The sequence below is a fragment of the Bolinopsis microptera genome, chromosome 5 (assembly GCF_026151205.1).
Source record: "Bolinopsis microptera isolate Bmic1 chromosome 5, MBARI_Bmic_1.0, whole genome shotgun sequence".
Taxonomy (NCBI): Eukaryota; Metazoa; Ctenophora; class Tentaculata; order Lobata; family Bolinopsidae; genus Bolinopsis; species Bolinopsis microptera.
In genome coordinates, this window is record NC_087076.1 from 8,555,430 (window position 1) to 8,581,625 (window position 26,196).

General features: G+C 36.8%; 2 protein-coding genes across 5 annotated transcripts in view; one reads left to right on the plus strand and one right to left on the minus strand.

Annotated features, from left to right (window-relative positions):
• LOC134814986 (phospholipid-transporting ATPase ABCA3-like) overlaps positions 1-13,987 on the minus strand; it is a 93,383-nt gene extending 79,396 nt beyond the window's left edge. Inside the window, 13 exon segments of the mRNA XM_063823380.1 lie at positions 5,513-5,628; positions 6,909-6,993; positions 7,613-7,720; positions 10,651-10,745; positions 10,975-11,106; positions 11,256-11,381; positions 11,803-11,902; positions 12,127-12,187; positions 12,352-12,509; positions 12,778-12,898; positions 13,077-13,166; positions 13,379-13,484; positions 13,849-13,987. Of these exon segments, the coding sequence (XP_063679450.1) occupies positions 5,513-5,628; positions 6,909-6,993; positions 7,613-7,720; positions 10,651-10,745; positions 10,975-11,106; positions 11,256-11,381; positions 11,803-11,902; positions 12,127-12,187; positions 12,352-12,509; positions 12,778-12,898; positions 13,077-13,166; positions 13,379-13,484; positions 13,849-13,905 (1,355 nt within the window). The 5' untranslated portion in view covers positions 13,906-13,987.
• Positions 13,988-15,433: 1,446 nt separating this feature from the next.
• LOC134814988 (5'-AMP-activated protein kinase subunit gamma-1-like) overlaps positions 15,434-26,196 on the plus strand; it is a 52,123-nt gene continuing 41,360 nt past the window's right edge. For all 4 annotated transcript variants that reach the window (XM_063823383.1, XM_063823385.1, XM_063823384.1 and 1 more), the window contains exon 1: positions 15,434-15,459. The gene's annotated coding sequence lies outside the window, so the exon portion shown is untranslated. The remainder of the gene's footprint in view (positions 15,460-26,196) is intronic.

Sequence of the window (26,196 nt, forward strand, 5' to 3'; positions counted from 1 at the left end):
CTTTTAAAGGTGTTACTGGAGTGTTACTTAAAGGTGTTACTGGAGTGTTACTTAAAGGTGTTACTGGAGTGATACTTAAAGGTGTTACTGGAGTGATACTTAAAGGTGATACTGGATACACTCACTTTGTTTCGGTAGGAAAAATGTAAGATGAATAGAGATTGCTAGCGACGCATCGATTTGTGAACAACAATGAACATTTCAACACTTAGCCACGTCATTGCTCCCAAGGGATTGGAAAGAGCCATATCATACCGCTTAATATTTGCGATTAAGGCATAAAGAGGTTCAGGCTGATCCTCAAATCCAAAACATCCTTACATTTTAATTCATGTTGTGCACTAGGTATAAGTTGTATCAATGTAGTTAATTCATCTCTAACTGATCTTAGAAAACGAAGAAAGTGATAAGACTTTTGAAGCAAATATTCTAGATGTGCTCAGTGCGATGGGTGGCGTTCTTCGTAAATATTAACGTAAAGTATGATTATCTTGAATGACCATGGCAACGAGGCATAATCATTTATCATCTGGTTATAAAATCCTGTTTATGACGTATACTTTGATTTAAGGTAATCAGAATCTTACGTGACGATCATGACATCAGTAGTATTTTCCACCGTGGTAATAAAATATATAGCTTAATAATAATTTAACACCGTGCGCGCGCGCGCGTGATCCAGAGTCGATAATTGCGCGGTGACAAATACCCTATTTTATTTCGAGCGTTCCAAATCTTACAGACTAATGTTGGCTGGCATTACGTCAGAGCACATAAACAGTCACATACGGGAGATTCCAAGCAAGAATTCGCTATATAAGTAAGTATATAATATCGATAGTGGCGGTAGTTGAGTGTGTCCCATATCCTAGCACCTTGCCTAATTGTCCGGTCATTTACTCTGATCCACATTCCACCCTGTATATTATCTTGATCTCGAAAGTCGAAAGTCGAAAGTCGAAACTGGACCTACGGTTATATGGCCCCCAGAATATAGGTCGTTTTTTGAGCACTTAGAAACAGGTGTTAAAACTACTTCTAAGCATGTTTAGGGCTGTAAATATGTACATAATAACCCTTTAAATGTTTCTTGGGTAGTTGAAAATAATTATTAGGTTTTTAAGTGTACTTTTTTTTCACCTGTAAAAATACCATTTTTTAACAGGGCCCCCAGAATATAGGTCCAAACATCTGTTCCTAAGTTGTTCTAAAATTGTCACAGACAGTTATATGCAGTCAGAATATGTTGCTGAGACTGTATTGATGATGCCAATGGCTCCAGATACTAAATTGAAATGGTTTAGAGTATACTTAATAGCAAAAAATCAAAAACTACGGCCCCCAGAATATAGGTATGCAAAAATCGTCCTCAAATACTCCACCTTCATACATTTTGATGATGCCATCTCTTCAGCATATGTTCTTTAACTGTTTCTCATCACTACCCCACATTCCTTAATGCTCAGGGTGACAGAGAAAATGCAGAATCTTGGTCGCTATTTTTTTTTTAAAACCTATATTCTGGGGGCCATATACCCGTAATGAGTAAAATCTTTAATTTTACTAGTTAAAAAGCTTTCATGCACTCATTTAGTAGGGATCTTAACTAAATACTTAAATAAGATTGAAGGAGTGTCCCTAGATATGATTGAGGGGGGCTGTTTTTATCTGTATCAATACAATGTGCACCTCAATGACTGTAAATCAGACATTTTTGGCCGCCAAATTTTTTAAAGGCCTAACTCAAAATTCTGTCCCAAAACTTAAGGTCATGAGACAATTCTACGTTGATTCTGAAAATTTCATGTGAAAATATTGAAACCCTATTGAGTTCTATTGTTTTGAGCGAAGTCAGTTTGAGATATGGGCGATTTTGTTCATTTTTTGCGATTATTTGAACACAGAATCCACAGTTAGGTAGATATTGAGCTGATAATCATAGAGAATGTGTAATATATGCTTACCTTCCATATAAAGTTGGTTTCATTCAAAAATATTGATATTTGACCAATTTATGGACCAAAATCGATCAAATTTGGTGCGTATGCCCAAATATGGGCATATGGTTTTTGTTTTTATCCCATAACTCGGCCAATTTTTATCCAATTTTGATAAAACTTGATATGTGGGTTCAGGAGACTAGTAGCTACAAGTAGAGCATCCCAAAGCATGGTTTTGGGCATGTTCAGGGTTTTTGACCAACCTATATTCTGGGGGTCGTATAGACCTATATTCTGGGGGCCCGTAAAATTGTGGTGGCCATAACTTTTTTCCAAATTGTCAGTTTGCAGATGTCTCGATGAAAAGATAGCTTAAAATAATACTTATACTCATACCAGTAGTCTTAATGGCATGTGTTGGACAGATTTTTGTCATGACAATTTTTCGCCATATTTACCCCTCTAGAAAATGACAACATCGTTTAAATCTTTCGCTGTCATGACCAAATATACCAAAATACCTCATGTAGGTCCAAAATTTTTATCCAGAAACATTAGTTACATGTTTTACTCCAACATAGCAGTAACAGATCCCATTAGTATCGCTTATCTTGGTTAGAACTGTATCCACTAACATGACCTATATTTTGGGGGCCACCTATATTCTGGGGGCCATATACCCGTATGTGACAAGTTTGCTCCCAAAACCAAAAGTATATAGTGCATCATTCGTATGAGTGATAGTTAATAAATCGAACTCTTGGCTACAAATTGAGTTGGACAAAAACCGAAGGACATAATTGCGCTACTGTTAATCGACCAGGGGTGTAGGAATGATTTTCCTCAGTTACAAATACAAATGCAAATGCATATTATGTTTGCTGTCTTGTTAACATGAGCTAATTCCTAGTATGCTGCGTCTGGAAAATGTAAGCGAAGTATCTAGTTACTTTATATAAACACACCATGCAACCGGCAAGAATGTGATGACTTATGTAAACATATAACAATGTATCATAACTCAGCCACGTACGAGTTATAATGGACAAAATAGTGCCTGTGTTAACTGTAAGAATGGTATTTGTGAATGTTCCGTATCAGTTCCATATTTATAAAGTACTTATGTCTTAACTTATTTGAGCTCTTCATTCATAATTAAAACAATTAATTCATATTATGGAGCCAGGGTCATTGGTCAAGGGTGAGTGGACTGGCTGCACCTGGTTAAAGCACGTCCAATCCATTACATAATAATACTCAACTTATTTTTTATTAAATAGTGTTGAAAGTATTACTATGTAATACTATGTAATACTATGTAATATTTATTTGTTAGCACAATATTTAACGATACAAGTGTTCATCTGTACTATGACTCTTAAAAGTGTAAGACTAATTACACCACTTTCTATTTTTATTAAACAGCTTTTAACACAACTTGATGTTTCTGAAACATCATGAACTGTTCTGGTAAGGTTGATAGAATTCATGCAGTTTTACATTCACTTCCTGTTTCTTGAATAGTTACACAATAATGTATACTATAATTGTATGATCATAGTAGATGGACCAGCAACTTCAAAGTCCAGTACGTGATCAAGAAATGTGATATATATTAAGATTGTTAAACAAAAGATATCTTACACGTAATGGTAGCACGAGACACGGAACAGTTATAATTTTCTGGTCTTTGATCTTATTCTGATAGACTGCCAATGATATGTTCTAGAAGCTGGTCAACGAACTTTCTTTCTAGTTGCGTGCTGAACTGCTGTACAGAGCTACACTCTACATCAATACTATCAGTTAGACTAAGTAATCAGGGACCGATCGGAAGCAGACACACGATGTATAAATTATAATTATATAAGATATATTATACATCGGGTGTTTCATCTATATTATAATTCAAAGAATTATTTCTGTATGTCTGTACGACCGCCCACGTGCGAATTATATGAGAAATAAGAAGTTAGATTAAAAAACTTCAAGCCATTAACAAATGATATAAGAAGGCATCATTGTCGAATGAAACAAAGAGAAAATTTATCTGAAAATTAAAAGGTTGATCGTAAAACTGGTATTCTAAGTGATTTTCACATTTTCGCAGCTCTCAATAAAAGAATTTGCCTTTCTAACTTTCTAAAATGGAATCTTACTCGTCCCATATTAGATTCACAAAACCGAATCTTTATAAAGAAATTTCAAAATAAAATTCTAAAAGACTTTATATCTTGTGTCGAAACTCTTGCTCTTGGGTTTATTCACACCAATTCTGCTAGCCTCTATTTTGTGCTTTTCGCTAATTTCCAACAAAACACCGACCTTGTCACATCACTGATCCCTTTATACGAGTATCATCAACTTTCGACTTCGGTCTTCTACCCCGACATTATTCTTGACATCATCTTTAAATATATTTGGATCCAATCCTAACAAAGGTCCTGCTTCTGAGCTCGTTGGTTCATGAACCACGTGGCTGTGCGTCTTTGACTCTGTTTTTACAAAATCCTCACCTGATGCTACAACCATATCTTTCAGGTCATTAACGTGTTGGTCCTTGGCAGCCAGCAGCTCCTTGGTAGCCAGCAGCTCTTTTTGTAAACCAACAATGATTCCCTGACTGATAATCGCATCAGACTGATGTTTCTGATTATTGTTCTCCAACTGGATAATGTACTTTGCCTGTTTGTTAACAATGTTCAACGCAGCACTGAGACTCTTAGCCATGGCATCCCTGGTAACTTCTCGACGTGTAGTAAAACAAAATGCGGGAACACCAGATCCAACATGTTGGAGATTCACTAGCCCGAGAGTTTGCCGGATCCACTCTGATCCCTCATCCGCCATTTCATCGAAATTTGTATCCTTGTATTTGTCCGTGTTATACATCATGTCGACCATTTTTTGCATCTTGTCCGTTTTATACATCATCAAACAACGCTGCAGACAAAACAAGTGAGCCTCGTTAAGTTGGCGATTAACTTCATTTAAATCAAAAATAGGAAATAAATGAACATCTCAAAGATCTGATAAGAAGCCTGAAGAAAATAAAATAAAAGAAATATGGATACATAAACTAAAACAACTTCTTCCATCCTGCTAATATTCTTAAACTAATATTTCTAAACTGATAAGCGAGCATTAATATATGTAAACGTATTGAAAAGTGCAAATACTGAACTGTATTGTAATCTAACGGTGCTCAAACGGGGTTTAATCTTTAAGAGGGTGCAGTCTATTGTTGTTAAAGTCTATTGTTGTTAAAGTTTGAAACTGTTGGCATCTCAGGAATTTTTGTTAAAATTGTGTAAGACTGCTGTCCTTTAATTCCTCAAAAAGGGCAAGTTGAAAGAAGGGCAAGTAAAACAACAGCGGTGGACTCATGGTTCACAGACAGATTGAGCTTTTTAAAGGGACAACAAGGCTTTAAAATCTTGAAGCTTTGCCATCAAGTGCTGTTGAGAAGGCTCTGCTTTCGCTCAACTTATTAAGCAAAATAATAGTTTCTAAGTCAATCTAATAAAATCACATCATCAATCTCATTAAAAATATAAATTACTGTCACTTACCAAGTGAGAGCTCCAAAGATGAAAATGTCAATGAAAAGCATGAGCATCACATCAGACACCGAGAATTCAGTAACAGCGCTGATTCCGTTCCCTATGTTGCTCCACTGTGCTCCAAGCTGAAACAAATTATTCATTTAAAAAATATGGAATGTTTGGACGACCCCTGGCCCTAGATCTTCTTCCATGCGCAAATCAAATTAAAGATCATTCGTTTTCTCTCGCGAAAATTAGTCCAAACGGGCATTACTTTCCACCACCTGGCTCAAATTAAAGCTGTAATTAAATAGTCTTACACTACTTACATCTTACATCTTACATCTTAACTTGAGAAGCTAGCAGCTAGTGGTTACACGTTGTACATGTCAATGAAGTGTATGGATTAGCTATAGATAAGTGCATTTGAATATTGATTACAGATACAACCATTACTGCGGGACACTATGCTCCGCTATAAATTGACCTACATTATGTGACCTATGTTGAGTTTCGTCAAGACTTGACGGGGCCATCACATCTTCTGACCACCCCATAGCGAAGTAAAGTATCGCTCGTTGCGCCAGCACAGCAGAGTTCGTATTTGGAGGAGTATATACCCTGATCGGTGACCGACAACTAAGAACCTCTCATTCCGGGTTCCCACAGGTATCACATCACATGGCAAAAATCCGGCCAAATTTTCGGAAACTGGAACCGGATTTGAAGCCGGCCGGAACCGGATTCAGCCGGATATCCGGTCGGTTTCAAGTTCAGATCATTGCTGGTCTTTTCGTGGAGGATTTTCCACATAATATTGAGAATGATGAATCGCTCCCGCCTTCGTTGAAGAGCCATCAGAGATAGATCTAGACCAAGCGATCCCAGTAGTGGAGATCGCGCATTCCTGATATTCAGGCGGTGAATGCTTTCTGTACACTCTCCAGTTCTTGGATATCGCTGATTTTTTTCGAGGGATGCCATAATGTACAGCAATATTCAATCAGACTTCGAACCATTTATTTGTATAGCGTCAGCATGATGGAGTGAGATCGTGTGTGAAATATACTAAGAACCCATGATGCTTTTTGGCGAGCTTTATCTGCAATGGCTCGTATATGAGGGGACCAAGAGAGATCACTTGACACTATCACGCCAAATTGTAGTTTTTATCATAAGGAAATTAATTTTGCTCTCATAAACAACGTGTTAGTTTTTGTGGCATAAATTTATAATAAAAGCTAAGAAAACTATAAGCTGGGTAAGTTATATACGCATAATAATAATATTATCATAACAATAATATTATCATAATAATAATTATTCTCTTTTAATTATTATTCTACTACAGGATCGCATTAAATGTGAGCAAAATCTTCTCACATTTAACTGAGGCATATTTGAAAGGTAAAATAATGATTACCCTGATCTTTTCCCATTCGGCGATAGTGACCAATCCGACAGATGTGCCAGAAAGGGGGAGAACAGACACCAACATCTTTACTCCTCTGAAATTATGGGAATATTTAAAATTTAATGGATTGTAGATAATATTGTAATTACTGGTAGTATTCGAGTCAATTAGGAATAGAAAATGATGTCGATAAAATATGCAAGCATGGTACGAACAATTTGATATAAAATCAAATAGAATTCAAATCCGATTTGAAAAAAACGACAGGTAAACCTCACAGTACTGAGAAAAAACTCAACTACAAAGTAACTACAAACTAACTACAAACTAACTACAAACTAACTACAAACTAACTACAAACTAACTACAAACTAACTACAAACTAACTACAAACTAACTACAAACTAACTACAAACTACCTACAAACTAACTACAAACTAACTACAAACTAACTACAAACTAACTAAAAACTAACTACAAACTAACTACAAACTAACTACAAACTAACTACAAACTAACTACAAACTAACTACAAACTAACTTCAAACTAACTACAAACTAACTACAAACTAATTACAAACTAACTACAAACTAACTACAAACTAACTACAAACTAACTACAAACTAACTACAAACTAACTACAAACTAACTACAAACTAACTACAAACTAACTACAAACTAACTACAAACTAACTACAAACTAACTACAAACCTGCCCAATTGAGGTATCCTGCTCGATAGCACCATGTACGGTAGATACTCTATAAAGGTCAGGAACCCCATTAAGGCTGGTGCTGCTTTCAAGTTCCTTTGTAGCGACCTGAAAAAAGGCTTGAAAGTCTTTCGAAAGAAAAAGGGTAGATTTACATCTAGATGATTTACGGTGCACTCGTTATTGCCTACCAGCATGAATATATTTATAATACCCCATTAAAAGACGTCCAGCTACCTTGTAGCTTAAATTAAGAATACTTATTTGAATATCTTCAACACTGAATTAACCATTTCTATCCTCTACACTGTTATTTTAGCTCCGAGTCCCAATGCAATGTTGCCTTTTTGAAGGACACAATGACAATACAAGCATATGACTGTTCATTCCTCTACTCCTTCAAGAAATAGTAACAATTGAGCAGTAAGATAAAAATAGCTGGCTGATGCTGACCACATTGTACTACGCTAAAGGAAGTCAGTGCTTGTGTATAATGTACAATGTAAAGTGTACTCTATACGCACGTTCTCTTTTTATAAGTTTTTAGAGTGGAATGTGTTCCGCTAGTTATGTTATAATAAACATATTTTATCTCCCATTATTTATTTGCTATGGTAACTGGTATGTCATAAGTTGAGAATTGGTGCCCTAGAGAAGATGGGTACACTCAGTATGTTTTAAAATTAGCTAACTTAACTTTGTTAACGTTGCTCACGATGTTATCAATTCAACTGTTCTGAGTCAAGATTTGCATGTGGTATTATCATTGATTACCAGCGGAATAAACAAGTTTAGGATTAATTTACACAGTCTTACTTGAGGCCACATTACATGTAACATTTATAAAGTATCATTGTTTCCAATAGATGTTAGCTGACGTAGCCTCTCTGCCCAAATGGAGAGGTAAATAAAGTGAGTGCCCCCCCCCCCCCCCCCCCCCCCGGCCCCCCGCCCCGCCCTACACACATAGTATCATTGTTAGCTGTTACACTGTATTAATACATAATATGTAGAAATAAGGATTGTCCACTCTAAGTGCAGGTAATCTTGGTAGACGACACAATATAATAGTATATTACGGAGCGTGAGAGTGCAAAGTTTCAAGTTTGTGATTATTATATGCAGGAATGAAATAATATCCAGCTCAAATCCTGACCCAAGAAGACAGTTAATTCTGAGCTAGAGCAAAAATAACAATCGTGCTCGCGAGACTGTTTTTGACTGATTCTTTCGCCCACGTACATGATCGGTGGATACATTTAAAACATTCGCGGACAAGAGCTATTAATAGCCAATCACAAGCAGACATAACATTTTCCACCAACAAGAAGAGAGGACACATTAATCACGCCATGGTCACTGGTCACGTACAGACGGTGGTCACGCACAGCATATTTGGGGACCAGCTATTGGCACACTGGTTTATGTTTATTATAATATTATGATAATATTGTATTACATAAAATTAGATAAATACGAATACCCGTAGGACATACCAACATATCCAACAATGAAACGATGTACCGTAGCACACAACACAAAACGTAAAATACAGTGGTCACGTACACACAAAATCAGATGCCTGGTTTCTTTAATAATCCTCACAGCGATTTTTGGACAAAAATCCATCGTTACTTAAGATAGGAATCTCAGGGTTTCTTGCTTATTATTACAGTGTTTTCTCCAAGCACGGTCCAATAGTAGTACAATAAGATAATATGAGATATTCATAATATGTAAATCTACTAATCTAATCTTCACGAATCATTCCCGGAATGTAACATCCTCAGCAGGCCAAGGTATAAACGTATAATTCGTGAACAGTAAACTTTCTGCTTTGCCGCCCCAAACAGCTCTAATGTTTGAAATATGGAGAAAATACATTTTAAACTTTCTCTTAAATTGTGAAACCCATTACTCAAACACGCCTAAGAGCACTCAAGTTTCATCTTTCTGTAATTCAACCAGTATTCGTGGAGAGGATCCTTTTTTTTTCTTTCAAATTTTCACTTGATTTGCAATGAAAGGCATGATATTGAGGTCAGATAGAACTTAGACATTTGAAAAACGAGGCCAGCTGACACGTTTTCTCAGCTGCTTTGAAGTAAAACTAAATTCACCAATGAACCACATTTAAAGATGAAGCACGTGACATAAGACCACGTGACATAAGACCACGTGACATAAGACCACGTGACATAAGACCACGTGACATTAGAGCATTAGACCACGTGTCATTAGACCACGTGACATAAGACCACGTGACATTAGACCACGTGACATAAGACCACGTGACATAAGACCACGTGACATAAGACCACGTGTCATTGCAAACCGTGTCTAGACGTGATTATTGCTCGATTTCTCACTTTATTATAATCGACAATGAAAATGGCAAGATACTATTTCTTAACAACACCATCTGCAGTTTCTATCACAAAGGTGACGACGGTCTTGGTACCAGATGTTATTACACTATCTTAAACCATGCCAAAATATACGATATTTGGTAGTTTTTGGGACACCAATTTATTGTGGGCGGGTACATATTTTAGTGCACAAAAACGTAGACCTACTTAGGATCTGGTTTAAATTTTGTTGAGCTAGACAATTTGTAAGATCGATAATGCATTATTTAATATTAAATGTTGCACAAAACATCAGTGAATTATATGAACACACAAATAGTAACAGTGCTTGTCAATTCATAAATCAAACGCGGGCTGGAGTCTTAGAGTTGTACGTGGGCTAGAATTTCAGATGACGCCATTGTCATGGATCGAATAAGCGCTTTCATATTTATAAAATTCTCATTGAATTAAGAAAGCTATGATATCGATTACAAAATGATGATCTTATGCCTCTTCTTTCTCGTAGCTATTTTATGGGTAGATTTTAATATGGTTTTTGGTTCGTTCGTACAAATGAAACATATTAGCGTCAAAACACGTCAGTGACTATTCGTTGATCATTACATTACAAAATATTTGAGTTACCTAAAATTAAATGATATTAGACAAGAAACTTTATAAACTCACGCTATGAAGAAGATGAAAGAAGTATGAGCTCCGTAGTAACAGAGTAGAAACACAAAAATAACCGTTCCGTCGCTCGAAGGTGTGTATCCGAAAAACTGAAAGGGAAATCCCGTAATAAACTCTCTGCTGTGGTGTTTCAAGTTTCATTTATCGGGGAGGAGGAAGATCTGACAAACAAACTTAAAACTTACAGGATCCTCAATATAAATCTAACAATAACTTTAATCTAGTAATTTATGTAATTGGTGGCTAAAACTGTTTTAGTTGGATATCAGTCATCATATATCTAGTAATTCAGTTTCCTACTAAAACTTTTTATCTTACCATAAGTGCGATGGTGTTCAGGGCGGAACAAGAGATTACAATGAAAGACCTCTGGATAATCCAACTCAGCCACATTATGGTATCAGACAGACCCATCATTCGCTGAATTTCTCTCATTTTAGAACACTTTTCCTGTTGAGTTTTATAGAATTTAATCAAAATATCACCACTCATATATGACATATCCCATAGTATTAGTGCAATGAATCAAAATAGAAACATCTCGAGTAATCAGAATTTCGTAACTTAAAATAAAACAAGATAATTTATAAGATGATAACCTCAACGATGTCAGATGCGATAGAAGAGGTGATAAGGAAAGCTCCAATAAGCATTGAGAAAGGCAGTAGGGTTGGGAGAAGGTTGTCAACGAACGGATCAGTCTTGGTTGATGGAATCGGCACGAGCTGAAACATGGTGTCATTAGTGTTATTAGAGTGAAACATGGTGTTATTAGGGTGACAAATGTCGATATCAGACTGAAACATGGTGATACCAGGGTGGTCTCACGATAAGATTCGTTGATACAGTAGAACCTCTATATTATAGTATAAATACAGGCATACATATTACTGTGCCTCTCAACTTCTCAATACCGGCAACCTCGATATACAGGCCTCTCATTTGGTGGAGGTATGTATATATCGAGTTGTAGTCCGACACAATACGACAGGTGAGGCATGACAAACCTAATGTTTGAAGCAACAAAAGTACTAACTCTATAATATAAAATATAACTTAACCCTATAATATAAAATATTCACTTAAAAGGAGCCCCTTTAAGTTTAGCTCTGAATTTACAACATTTCAAGCAAAATTTAGACATACCCTGAGGGCAATAGCAGGATTATAATCCACTTTTTTAACCATGAGGATACTTGATTCAATTAACCTTTGTAACGCAGCAAATCCTGTGTTATCGTACGCTCTGAAATAAAAGATAATTAATCTATAAATTAAGTATTCAAATTTAAATGATAAATGATTTAGAACAAACATGATGTATTTTCATGGTTAATGAACATAATATTGCAGTACAATTTCTATTTTACAAAGGGGGCTTGAGCAAATTCACTAGGGACATGGTAAAATATCGAGTAGATAATTATATTATTATTATTATTATATTAAACATCAATTATTTAAACTAACCCTCCTTGTATGAACTTTTCAGCAGGTTCTCGAAGATACAATCTTTCAGTGTTCCAATTTCCTAAAATATTTTTCAGATTATATTCACAAAATCATTCCTATTTATCCCATTTCTAATGTTACAAAATGTCTTGGATGAAAAGTTAAGTATTGTGGACTATGGAATTTTCGTAAAACATACAATAAATCTACCATCATTTCATGTCAGCAAATTTAAGAGTTTACCCCAATGCATCGCGTCATTTTTATGATATCTGAGTGAGTAGGATATGTTTTTCTCATCCCCTTCAAAAATAACCGCTGCTCTGAAAAGGCCGGAGCTCGTTCTGACGTAGTCATCAAATATCTCATTTGTGGGAAATACCACCAGATGCTTCTTCTCACTGTGAAATTATGAGATTGCTCAAAACCATTTTAAGAATATCTAGCCTGATATTTTAATCAAGAGAATGGTACACATTTTAATACAAAAGTAACAGATCAAAAACATTTAAGATCAAAAACATTTACATTGGGGGGGGGCTGAGGGTTCATTTTCCTAAGGGCTCTTGATACACTTTGGTTTACAACATTCCCTTTTGGAATGGGCCACAGCCAAAGAAACTAACTTATGGCCAACATTTTTGTGAGATACAAGATGATACCACTTACCCAGCTTCTATTTCTTTGAGTTTTTCAATGTAATTGTCTTTTGTAAGAGTTGTTACACCATCAACATCATCAGTTAGTTTATACGCACCCATTTTTGTCATTTGTTTAGCCACTTCCTTAACTGAAAACAATCTTATTTTAATATATAAATGTGATGATATAAACATGAAATGACTCAATTTTTACCAACGCAATTTTAGCAGTTTTTTCTCAGTTTATTGCTCATAAATAATCATAATATCTAGATTTCATTAACCCCAAAGTCCAAAAATAGGTATCTCGAAAAGAGGATAAATTACCTAAGTCGTTCTCAGGAGACATTGCGATGATTTTCTTGGTAGCCTCCGATCCCCAAATATCATGTAGAGGATCCGTCAACATGGATTCTCCTGAAAAAAATCGTACATTTAATTGATTTATCCATATTATTCAAAATTCTTGAGAGCATACTTAGCTCAGTATCATATGATAAGATAACAAACTATACATACCGGTACCATCAAACTGATCATTAGGGAGCAAAACAAACCCTTAATATAATGTCTAGCAGAAAACAGATACTACCATTTATATCACATGACGCTAAAATTACTATACTTACTCATGCATGTTTCTTCAATCTCGAATACTCCTTTAAGAAAGCTAAATGCTAACAAAAGCACAAATGTGAGAAAAATCTCAAACAGGACTTGCCACTTTCTCTGCCACTGAAAAACATTAGTATGAGATAAAGTAAAGTAAAGTAAAGTAAAAATTATGACATAACATCATCACTAATGTCTACAAAGTATCATCACACTACATGGAAAAATATACAGTAACTATTTCTCCATCAAATTTAAAAGTAAAAATTTATCAAATATTAGATAATCTATAAAAACTTACATTTTCATTGCTATAGTAATTATAAGTTCAATTTTAGGGAAAGTTCAATTTTGGGGACAGTTTATATTATGTCAGTTATTGATCACAATTAAAAACAAACATTTATTCTTATAGAAGCTTCCATTCCAATTTCATAAATTATTATCAAAAACTTCATAAAAACTGAAGAAGTTTTGGAATACTTACTAAAAGTATGAAGTTCTTCTTGATAAGAAGGCTCAGCTGCTTTAGCTGCCTACCCATGGTTTATCTTCTATAAGTCAACCTTATAGCACTAGTCTTAAGAAAGGTATGTAGTGTGAACTCTATGAAGTCATAACATTCTGACAAGATCATTGTGTAAATAAAACTTGAATACGTTTTGCATGATCTCCACAGTCGACCAGTGGGAATTCTAGGGATTGAATCCCTCATGGAAAAAATAAAATAGAATTTTACACTTAATTTCAATTTCTCGTTGTTATAATTCATCCCTGAAATCATATTTTCAAAAATGACACATCCTATCATCTGCTATCATCTCTGCCTACACAGTGCACATATTTTTACTACTTTTCCAAGGAGTTGGCAATAGGCGTGACTTTTTAACGACAATTTCCCTTAAAAACGTGTTTTATAACTTTTAAGTTGGGAATAACACAGTGTAATACTGACATAAGCTTGATCCTTACCCGTACTCTTCTCAAATAGTGATCTGAGCCGATATCAGCATCCCTGCAAACATTGAGCAGAGAAATTCCAAACCTCTTACTGATACAGATGTGGTTTATTCGATTTTAACAACACAGCCATTAGGTTATCTCCAGGTACCCTTGTGAATATTATTTTGCTGGAACAAAGTACCAACGATAGTTACCAACAATCGGGTACCACTGTGAGTGTCTACTAATGACATTTGACAGCAAGCTGCAATCCGATGCAACCTGAGCATTTAGGTCACCAAACATAAATTTCAAATCGTGTCGGGGTAACTCATCAAATACACTTGGCAACTGCTGGTAAACTTCATCCTTACCATTATCAGAAGCCCCCTCAGTTGGCGCATAGACTACAAACACAAAAATATTCAAGTTTTAACTGTGTAGTCCTCCTGAACTACATGTTGTTGTGGTGTGAATTTATGAAATTTTGTTTTTACGTAGTTGACCATTTTAAGTTACAAAGGTATTTATTTACTACCCTGGTTCTACACCGTTTTTATTTATTAATATATTTACAAAAGTTAACTTTCAGGCGTCTAACCTTACAGTAAGACAATTACCATTACTGTATTTATTTGTGTATATTGTTCGAATAATTAATAATAATTTCAAAAAAAGCCAGTGCTGGGAATAAGGGTTTCAGTTATCGACAGCAAGTTCAACTTCTTATATACTCCAAGATACACTTTGAACATTGTGACAACTGACTTGAAACAACTGACTCGAGCTACCTGTTATGTGACAGATAAAACATGGCGTAGGTTACATCTCCACCGAAAGCACATCCAATTTGATATGTATGAAATATATCTACAACTTGCTTGATTCTGCACTGAATTGGCGTTTTGCGACCAAAATTGGACTGGGAATCGTTTAATATCACTATTCACTGTTGAAGCAACTTGACAAAAGCTACTCATGCTATTGTAGCACAATGCACTACTGGGTTGCGCCGAGCATCAAATAATGTTTCTCACAACCACACTTTGGTAGATCGGCGAGATGCATTATTGTTTTTGTTGTATGAGTAGTTTCTTTGCACTTTAGTCTCTCAGTTTTAATACTTTCAACACTACTATATAACAAATAATTTGAGGTATGTCCAATTGAGGTATGTCCAATGAACTCATGTCACCTAATATGTCACCTAATTTGGCTTTCTAATCCCTAATATGTCTTCCTCAATTCCTAATGACAAGAAACCATTCACATCTTCTTCAAGGTACGGACTTTGACATCACATCAGACCAGAAAAACCCTTTTCAATTAAAACTCAAGTCAGATTAGAAAAACCCTTGTCAAATAAATCTCAATCCCGAGTAGTAGACTCAGTAAAAGTAGTAGAAACATATCATTCTGTTGAAGTAGGAACTCCTAACAATCATAGCCCAGTTGAGGCTCCAATCAGAAATTGAAGCAACCCTGATGCCCCTTCTGTTGTGTATCCATGTGGTAAATGCTCTCATGATGTCACCGGCTTCGAATGCGTTAAGTGTGATGGTCCCTGTGAAACATGGTATCATACTAAGTGTTGTATGCACAAAACAACTTTTGAAAAACTTGGGCAACACTCAGAAGTAATGTGGGTATGTAAGAATTGTAAGGCCTTAGAGAAGAAACCGGCTAAGCTAGTTAACTGGGGTAATTATGCTTCTTTAGTGAAACAAATTTTAGTGAAACAAATTTAAAATTTTATCCTTTATTTTACAATCATAATATAATAATATTTATAAGCCTCCGTTTTGAAAGTTTTAAATTTTAATACATTCACATTTCTATTTAAAATTCAATTTTATGTACAAGTCAATAACTGGCCGCCAAAGCCGCGCATTCTTGAAAACAGGATTAACTTGATTATAGTTATACGACTATGTAAATTAAAAACTATCCGTGGTTTTTTCTTTTAAATAAATAAATTATAATTTTACCTAAGTCCAAAGCCAGCTTTGAAAAATTTACTATTAAATCATAATATATCGTCAACTTTAAATATTTACAATGCAACAATTCATTAATCTGTAAACACGCGTACTCCAGCCCCTAAACGCATAAATTGTTATGCGGCGCGGCTCAAGCCTTGATTGACGATGTCAATCCGTCGAGATCGTTGCTCTGCGAAGCAGAGCAACGATCGTCGACGATGCGAAGCAAGAATGCTAGTTTGCGCGGCGCGTCGAAGCGGCGAAGTCCTCCAACTCAAGCCGCGCACGCACGTATTATTTTATACTGTTTGCTTTCTAATAAGTATCGTGCCAATGTGTACGTCTAAATTGTAAACGTTCATGTTTTGTGTAAAGTGAATCCAATTGGGACTAGTGACAAGGATAAGGACCCAAGTGCCTGTACGGCTTTTTCGGGCCCCTGTGGACCACTACTCTTGAAATCACTCTACAACATTGAACATCTATATCTACTACGTCATTTGGCAATTATTGTCATTAATCTAACTTTCTAATTAATTGCCGAGGGGGAAGAGTAAACGCTTCACATTAAAATTCAATATACAAAAATTAAGTGAGATCTCCAATGCTGCTGATTTAGCCTACAGTGAAATTATGAAATGGACCAAGAACATGTTCCTAGTGCCGCGGGGCAAAGTGGGCAACGCCTTCATTTTTGAAGTAAGCAGATTACTCAACCTGTTTAATGGCAAGACAGAATGGGATAGTATAGCGTTGAGACTACTATTTATCTTCATTCCTATAATGCTGCAAAAACCTTCTAAAAACTCTCGTGCAAAGGATCACAACATCTATCTTACCTGGGGACCTCAGGCTATTATGTTCATAAACATATACGCCGAATAGAGATTAGGCGGAATGACAGGCTGAGCGCGGCCCAGTAAAACATCTATCTTGATAAAAGGCTCAAGTTGTGGAAAGTTGGGGACTTGAATGCTATAATCAGTGAAGGGTGTGAGATTCAGAAACGACTTGAAGAAACAAAAGGAGAAGAAGGCTGAGTACTTGGAGAAAGTGTTGAACGTAGAGAATGCCACTTTCACCCCAGCCGTATTTCTCACAACTGGAGGCATGTCCAAAAAATGTAAGCGGTTTCTTGATTGACTATGTCAATCTATCGAGATCGTTAATCTGCGAAACAGAGCAACGATCGACGACGCGAAGCAAGAATGCTAGTTTGCGCGGCGCGTCGAAGCGGCGAAATCCTCCAACAGCGCCCATAGCGTGAGGCAAATAGATTTTGTAATAAATTCATTTTTAGTTTTATGTAAGCACAAAGAAATCAAGTTTTAATTTAAAGTATATGGTTTATTTATTGGCGCAGGTTATGTCTCCCGGTCTCCGCCGAAAGCACACTCTCCATATTGCGCGCATTACTGTTGATTGACGATGTCAACCATTCCAGATCGTGGCTCTGCTAAGCAAAGCAACGATCTTGTCGATGCGAAGCAATAATGCTAGTTTGCGCGTTGCATCGAAGCGGCGAAGTGGAAGTCCTCCAAGCATTACTGTAACTTATATTAGTATAAAATAATACGTGCGTGCGCAACTTGAGCCGCGCCGCATAAGAATATTGCGGTGCGTGTAGTTGTAGGTTTACAACCTACCAGGACGCGCGCCGAGTTGGACTCCAATATATGGAACAGATATTTTACGAGTATCACCCGTTAAGCCGAGTTGGACTCGTCGACGGTCCAATATATGGAACAGATATTTTACGAGTATCACCCGTTAAAGGCTTACAAATATTATTATATTATGATTGTAAAATAAAGAATTAAATTTTAAATTTGTTTCACTAAAAAAAATTTCAGAAACGACTTGAAGAAACAAAAGGAGAAGAAGGCTGAGTACTTGGAGAAAGTGTTGAACGTAGAGAATGCCACTTTCACCCCAGCCGTATTTCTCACAACTGGAGGCATGTCCAAAAAATGTAAGCGGTTTCTTGATTGACTATGTCAATCCATCGAGATCGTTAATCTGCGAAACAGAGCAACGATCGACGACGCGAAGCAAGAATGCTAGTTTGCGCGGCGCGTCGAAGCGGCGAAATCCTCCAACAGCGCCCATAGCGTGAGGCAAATAGATTTTGTAATAAATTCATTTTTAGTTTTATGTAAGCACAAAGAAATCAAGTTTTAATTTAAAGTATATGGTTTATTTATTGGCGCAGGTTATGTCTCCCGGTCTCCGCCGAAAGCACACTCTCCATATTGCGCGCATTACTGTTGATTGACGATGTCAACCCTTCCAGATCGTGGCTCTGCTAAGCAAAGCAACGATCTTGTCGATGCGAAGCAATAATGCTAGTTTGCGCGTTGCATCGAAGCGGCGAAGTGGAAGTCCTCCAAGCATTACTGTAACTTATATTAGTATAAAATAATACGTGCGTGCGCAACTTGAGCCGCGCCGCATAAGAATATTGCGGTGCGTGTAGTTGTAGGTTTACAACCTACCAGGACGCGCGCCGAGTTGGACTCCAATATATGGAACAGATATTTTACGAGTATCACCCGTTAAGCCGAGTTGGACTCGTCGACGGTCCAATATATGGAACAGATATTTTACGAGTATCACCCGTTAAAGGCTTACAAATATTATTATATTATGATTGTAAAATAAAGAATTAAATTTTAAATTTGTTTCACTAAAAAAAATTTGTTTCACTATTATTTCAAACTTCATGAAGCGAGATGAATTATTTTGCGATATATCTTAAATTAATTTAACGGGTATAATATCTGTTCCATATTTTGGACCGTCGATGAGTCCATGACTCGGCGCGCGTCCTGGTAGGTTGTAAACCTACAAAAGTTAATATATGCACTTATACGATACACTTGGAATACTTTTGAAAGATAATAATAAGCTCAAAAACGCTACTGACGTATTTCTCCATAAAAAGCTCAATAGCTTGAGTTGGTTGACGATGTCAACCCATCGAGATCGTTGCTCTGCGAAGCAAGAATGCTAGTTCGCGCGGCGCGTCGAAGCGGCGAAGTCCTCCAATAGCGTGAGTTATGAGTAGCTTTTGTCGAAGTGCCTCGAAAGTGATATTAAACGATTCCCCGATAAATTTTGGTCGCTAGAACGCGCCGCCAATTTTACCTGAGGACCCAGGCTTTAATGTTGGTAAACAACAATGGAGATTAGGCGGAATGACAGGCTGAGCGCGGCCCAGTAACGCCAATTCACATAGCCATGTGCCTACGCGTACTGCGTGACGCGCTTGTTTCACTACTGCAAGCGAGAGGGCTCTGGTTAGAGCAACGCCGCCAACTTAGTGCATAATCAAGGAAGTTATGGACATATTTCATACGTATCATGTATCAAATTTGATGTTATGTGCTTTTGACGGATATATAAGTAAAATTCCATTTTTAAAGTAAAATACAAGTTTTATTTACCACAGAAGAATCAATACATATTGAATTATAAATATCCGATAATTTCATTATATTAATAATCATTAAATGTAAACGTTGCTTTGTAAAATCAAAAACGAAAAGATGTACGCTGAACGCGCGCGGCATCTTATCGGCAGCTGCCGAACCTCTAGCCGCTAACATCTAAGCCGCCGCGCGCGCCAAGTGCTCGGGTGCATTCTCATTGACAATTAAACTTGGTCAAATACGTTTATATACAATTCCTAAATTAAATCAATAATCATGTAGATATAAGTATTCAACACTACTCGACAACAAATATTTGTCGGCCCATCGACGATTCAGTCGCCGAAATAAAAATCAAATGTTTGTTTTTTCGTTTCGGGAACTGTTTGTACTCAATATTATATACAAATAGTATACAAACAGTTCCATTCAAAAGAACAAAGTCCGAGTAAGAACAGTAAAGAGCAGAGAGAAGATTTGGAGACTATACACGCATATGTGGTTTTCGCACGAAAGTATCAGCAGTATAACTTGCGCCTTATGTATTTTATTGTTTATGTTTAATCCTTTAAAGTTTAAATTCTTACTCGAAATTTGTATTTTAATTGATCGTATCCTGATCATAATTGAATTAATTTGCCGAGTTAGTTTGCCAAATGATAACAATCATTTAGACTTAAATCCGCAGTCAATACGAAACACGTTCGAATATACATATTACCATTGCAAAAGACTTAGTTAAAAGATCATGAATATTGCAAAGGTCCTCTTCAGTACACCTTTGGGTCATATATCTTACCTACGACATATAAATTGATACTTTATGAATAACTTTGACCACTGCAGCTGTACAAATTTATTGATTTAAAAAAGTACCAATCAAGAATATGAGACTTCCTTGCAGATCGAAGGAGAGCAAGGCCCATCACTTTGAAGGTCAAAACACGGAAAGGTACGAATTAAGTGGCTTTGTAGAATAAATGTTTTGAGTGCAAGTGTTCAGAATCTCCAAATCTTCTTCAACTTCACACTGTCCGCCTATTTTTTAGTCTTATTGTAAGGTCATTCTAACAATATATACATTCAATTAAATCAAGTGATGCAATCGGCAGAGCACAATCAAATTAAGTGTTGCAATTGGCAGAGCACTTTACATTTCTACCGATGTAAAATCCGGACTGGAATATTATCTATGAGTCGCATAGTTGAAATGTTTTCTTGGGTAAATTTCTACTGATCCCGTTTGATGCGACAAGGAGAACTCTGTCAAGAACTCTGTGACAGTTTTAGGCTTTAAAATTAAGTTATAAGGATTCAAGAAAGATATGATTTCTAAAAGTTTTACAAATGATTGATATTTTTGGAATGTATCTAATAAAGTTTTTGTAAGAATTGAGGGAGCCAGTTATGTCAGTAATAAAGAAAAACATGACGATTATCTTTGGTTTCATCCCTATGTGGCGAATAAACGTTTTATAAATTTTTATTCCACTGGGAAGTTTGATTAGGTTTTTAAAATAGGATAATGTTTTTAGATACATTTTTTAATTTAATAATTCATGTTGGTGGGGAAATATTTATTTTATATTTTTCACATAATGCGATGATATTTTGTAGACATGTGTGATGATGTCATGTCATAAATTTTACTTTACTATAAGGAAAAGGCTCTTATCAGTAAGGGATTGCTACCAATATTTTAAAACTTTTACATTCGAATGTATACACACAAGTTTCAAAACAAATGATCTACTCCATTATAGGGGCATGGGCAGAGATGAGGTTGCATGAGACTTCTGATAGAGGGTGTCATGTTTGGTTTCCACCTTCTTTCCTCTGTACAGTAACAAGAGTTGTTCTCAACGTTGCAAATCTTATCCTCGTTCTCACATGCCTCACTACATCACGTATCTCTCCTTCCTTTTTCTTGCTATGAGGTCTGCTACTCTGTTGACGAACTGCTTACACTCTTTAGACATTCCTCCAAATGTGAGGAGTACAGCCGGGGTGAAGGTAGCCTTCTCCACATTCAACACTCTCTCCAAGTACTTATCCTTCTTCTTGTTCTCATTCATTTCGTAAGCTTCTTCAAGAGTCTTTGTCCTGTATGGGGGGGGGGGGGGGGTGTCACGTCCGTCTATGTCCGCTTGTCTCATAGAATCCAAAAAGGACAGGACATAGGCGGACATAGACGGACATAGGCGGACATAGGCGGACATAGACGGACATATGCGGACATAGGCGGACATTAATGGACACCTAAATTGCTAAATAAAATGTTCAATTTTTGCTGTTATAGGGGGGATCATGTTTTTTGTCCGTTCGGTACCCTATATTTTCAAAACGGACAAAAAAAAGAGCGGACAAAAAAGGACAAAAACGGACAAAAATGGAAATAACATTTAGATGCTTCCCCCTCCTACTCTTCCTCCTCCTCCCCCTGGGCCTGGGTCTTCCTGATCTTCCTCAGTCCTCTTCCTCCTCCCCTCCTCAGTCCTACTCCTCCTCCTCAGTCCTCAGTCCTCCTCCTCATCCTTCTCCTCAGTCATCCATCCTCCTCCTCAGTCCTCCCCCAGTCCCCTCCTCCTCCTCCTATTCAGTCCTCCTCCTCAGTCCTCCTCCTTCTCAGTCCTCCTCAGTCCTCCTCCTCCTCTTCCCTCTCAGTCATCCTCCTAGATAAGAGCACTGAGAAGAGGGACATAAGATTCAGTATAACGTTCCGTTATGTTAGCAACAGCACCAATGCAACATTGATTATTGGTGACTCAAACACCCGGTTCCTCCGGTTTGGTGCAGGGAAAGGGACATTTGGTCACAAACTGCCTGGAAAAAGAGTTGAATGTTTCACAATAGATCAGTTAGACCCTGCTATTTGTGTAGGATACAAGAACGTTGTAGTACACTGTGGTGTAAATAATATTAAAAGGGGAGGGGGTGATGTTAAACATTGGGCTGATGAGCTGACGAAGAAGCTCAAGAATATTTGTGATTTGTGTCCATATTCTAAAGTTATAGTCTCACCCATCCTACCAACTAGGTCCTCCTGGCTGAATGACAGAGCCATGGAATTTAATAGTTTATTATTTGGTTACTGTAATACTAACACTAGGATAGGAACTTTAGATTTTGATAGTTTTGTCGATGAAGAGGGTCTACTGAACAAGCAGTTCTGTAGATACAAGAAGCCGGATGACCCAATCCACCTTGGATCAAACGGTATCTTTAAACTCTCCCGGGCAATTGCCCATAAGATCCTAGGTAGCCCCGTTGATGGGAGGTTGTTCAGTGCTGTTGCCAAGGCCCAAAATAGATTTTCCCCACGTCCCCGTAGATCTGTACTTCAGTCATGATAGTCAAACTAATATGCGAAATTTGCTGCTGCTGCAATAGACCTGTGCGTGCTGGACATCCATTCATAATTTGTCAGATGTGTGACAAAATAATGCACAAAAAATGCAAAACTGATGATAACATAGTCAAATTTCGAGATGGAACATACTGCAAAATATGCACTGATGCCAATGATATTGTTCGGTACAACCCTTTCTACCAAGCTCCCCACTTTGCAAACAATGGCCTCATTGATGATGAGCCAGTTAATTATATAGAATCTATCTACAATAGCTCAAAGGTTCTTGAAAATTGCAAAACATTCTCCATAAAAGAGTTGAATGCCACCATCCTACCTAAAAATTCAGTTAAATATTTGTCCAAATTATTTCTTAACATTGATGGAAATGCATCCAACTTTGACAACTTTGCAGTTGAGCTGTCTTGTATCGACCACAAATTCTCTGTTATTGGCCTTGCAGAAACAAACACCAATCCCGAAAATGGAGCCCTGTATCAGCTTAACGGATACTCCTCCTGTTATCAATCACGTTACTTTTGTCAAAAGAAAAACCAGTTCAAGAGTAAGGGGTCAGGAGTGTGTCTTTACCTGCACGATTCCCTTAACTTTAACAAGATTACTGGCTTATCTCTCTGTAATGAACACATAGAATCACTATTTGTATCTATCACTAGCTTGCAAGACCCAACTGTTGTAGGGGTTATCTACCGTCCCCCGAACGCATCACTTGAACTGTTCAACGAAGCATATGAACGTATTCTCTCAAAATTAAATGGCAAAAAAGTATACATTCTTGGTGATTTCAATGTCAACATTTTGAAAGACCCATCTCCATCAGAGGACAAATTCCAAGAAATAATATTCAACAACGGCTTCACACCAACCATATCAGTACCAACACACCAAATGCCTGGCTGTTCCAGGACTTGTATTGACAATATCCACACCAATGTAGTAGACCAATCCCTTATTTCTGGTGTGATATCTGATAATATCTCCCACCATCACCCTGTATTCACTCTTGTTGAGCTTCCCCCTAACTCTGTGCCTAAACCTGATTCACCAGACAAAATTACCATACACTACGACTATTGTAATGCTAACCTAGAGAAGCTCTGTCTTGAAATAGAAAACGATATAGATAGGTTCCAGCACAGCTGTGACACATTTGACTCTTTCATGCAGTTATTTCAAGAAAAGATAGATTTGTCTTGCAAACTTCTTACTCCTAGAACCACTAAACGCAACAGCATAACTAACCCTTGGATTACCCAGGGGCTAATTAATTCCATAGACAAGAAAGCTAGGTTGTATTTCGAATGGAAGAAGACTTGTACATTAAAACTACCTGACGGGGATCAAAACAAGCACATCTGCTACAAGGAATTCGACAAGTTTCTCAAAAACTCAATAAATATGGCAAAAGCTATGTGCTATACTAGAAAATTCGAGAAGTACAGCATGAACTCAAAAAAGACCTGGGAAGTTATCAATGAACTCCGTGGTAAGAATATGTCTAGATGTAAGGACGATTTTGTCATAGATGGCCAGAGAATTACTTGCAGACGAATAATTGCTAACAAATTTTGTGAATACTTTACATCTCTTGCAAGCAATCTCAATAGAAATGTATTGTCGAACAATAGTATTTCTCTGGAACCAGTAGAATCATTTGCTCAATTCATGTCTAATTCGGTGTCTGACTCCATATACCTAGAAGAAACTAATGAAGATGAGATTATCGAGGTCATCAGAGATTTTCAAAATGGCAAGGCAAGTGACATACCTATAATCGTTGTAAAAAAATCGGCAAAGCTCATCGCTGGTACCTTGGCTAGGCTTTACAACATATGTATACAAAGTGGAACATTCCCAAGTATTTTTAAAACTGGTAAAGTTATTCCTATTTACAAGAAAGACAATAAGGAATGTATTGAAAATTATCGGCCTGTATCAATATTACCTTTATTTGGAAAAATTTTCGAGAAGGTCATTTACAAACGGCTCTATAATTTCTTCACATCTAAAGGTGTACTAACAGACTCACAGTTTGGATTTAGAAAAGGCCATTCTACCGCCCATGCTCTACACAAATCTATAGACTCTGTTACAAAGTCCCTGGCTAGCAATAAACATGTCCTAGGCATATTCATTGACTTGAGCAAAGCCTTTGACACCCTTGATCACAATATTCTTCTAAGCAAGCTAAATTCCTATGGTATTAGGGGCACAGCACTAACTTTACTAAAAAGCTACTTGACTAACAGAAAGCAGTATGTGATGTATAACGATGTACCATCAGAAACAATGGATGTGGAATTCGGGGTTCCTCAAGGGTCAATTCTAGGGCCATTACTCTTCCTACTGTATATGAACGATATAGTAAACTGTTTTTCAGACAGTGAAGTGAAATTTGTACTTTATGCTGATGACACTAATATCTTCATATCAGGACCGTCTAGAGAAGCAACATACAAAAAAGCCAACTTAGTGCTTAAACATGTCTCGATTTATATGAAATGTAATCTACTTCATATCAACATGTCAAAATGCTGCTACATCCATTTTAAACCCGCCTCTGAATATGATGACACTTGTGCACGGACTAGACCATTTGCTACCCTGCTAGATGAATCTAGATCAATATTCATCAATGGTAAGGTTATCACTAAAGTCAAGGATACCAAATTCTTAGGTGTTGTTATAGATAGTAAGCTAAACTGGTCTGCCCACATGCACTACATCCGTAAAAAACTGAGGTCCATGACTGGTGCAATCTGTAGAATTCGGCACTCGATACCTGCTGAACTATATTTAAAAATATATAATGCTCTATTTGAATCACATCTAAGTTATGGTATAAGTGTTTGGGGAGTTGTCCTCAAAGAACGGTCAAATGATAGTCTTTTTATCACACAGAAGCACTGTATAAGAATCCTTTTTGGTGATCTCGACTCATATCTAGATAAACAATCAACATGTGCAAGAACTAGACCATATGGCATGCAAATACTAGGCCATAAACATTTTGAAAAGGAGCATACGAAACCCATTTTTAATAGGTTAAAAATTCTTACGGCTCAAAACTTGTACAAATATCACTGTATTTTAGAATTCTCTAAGATTAT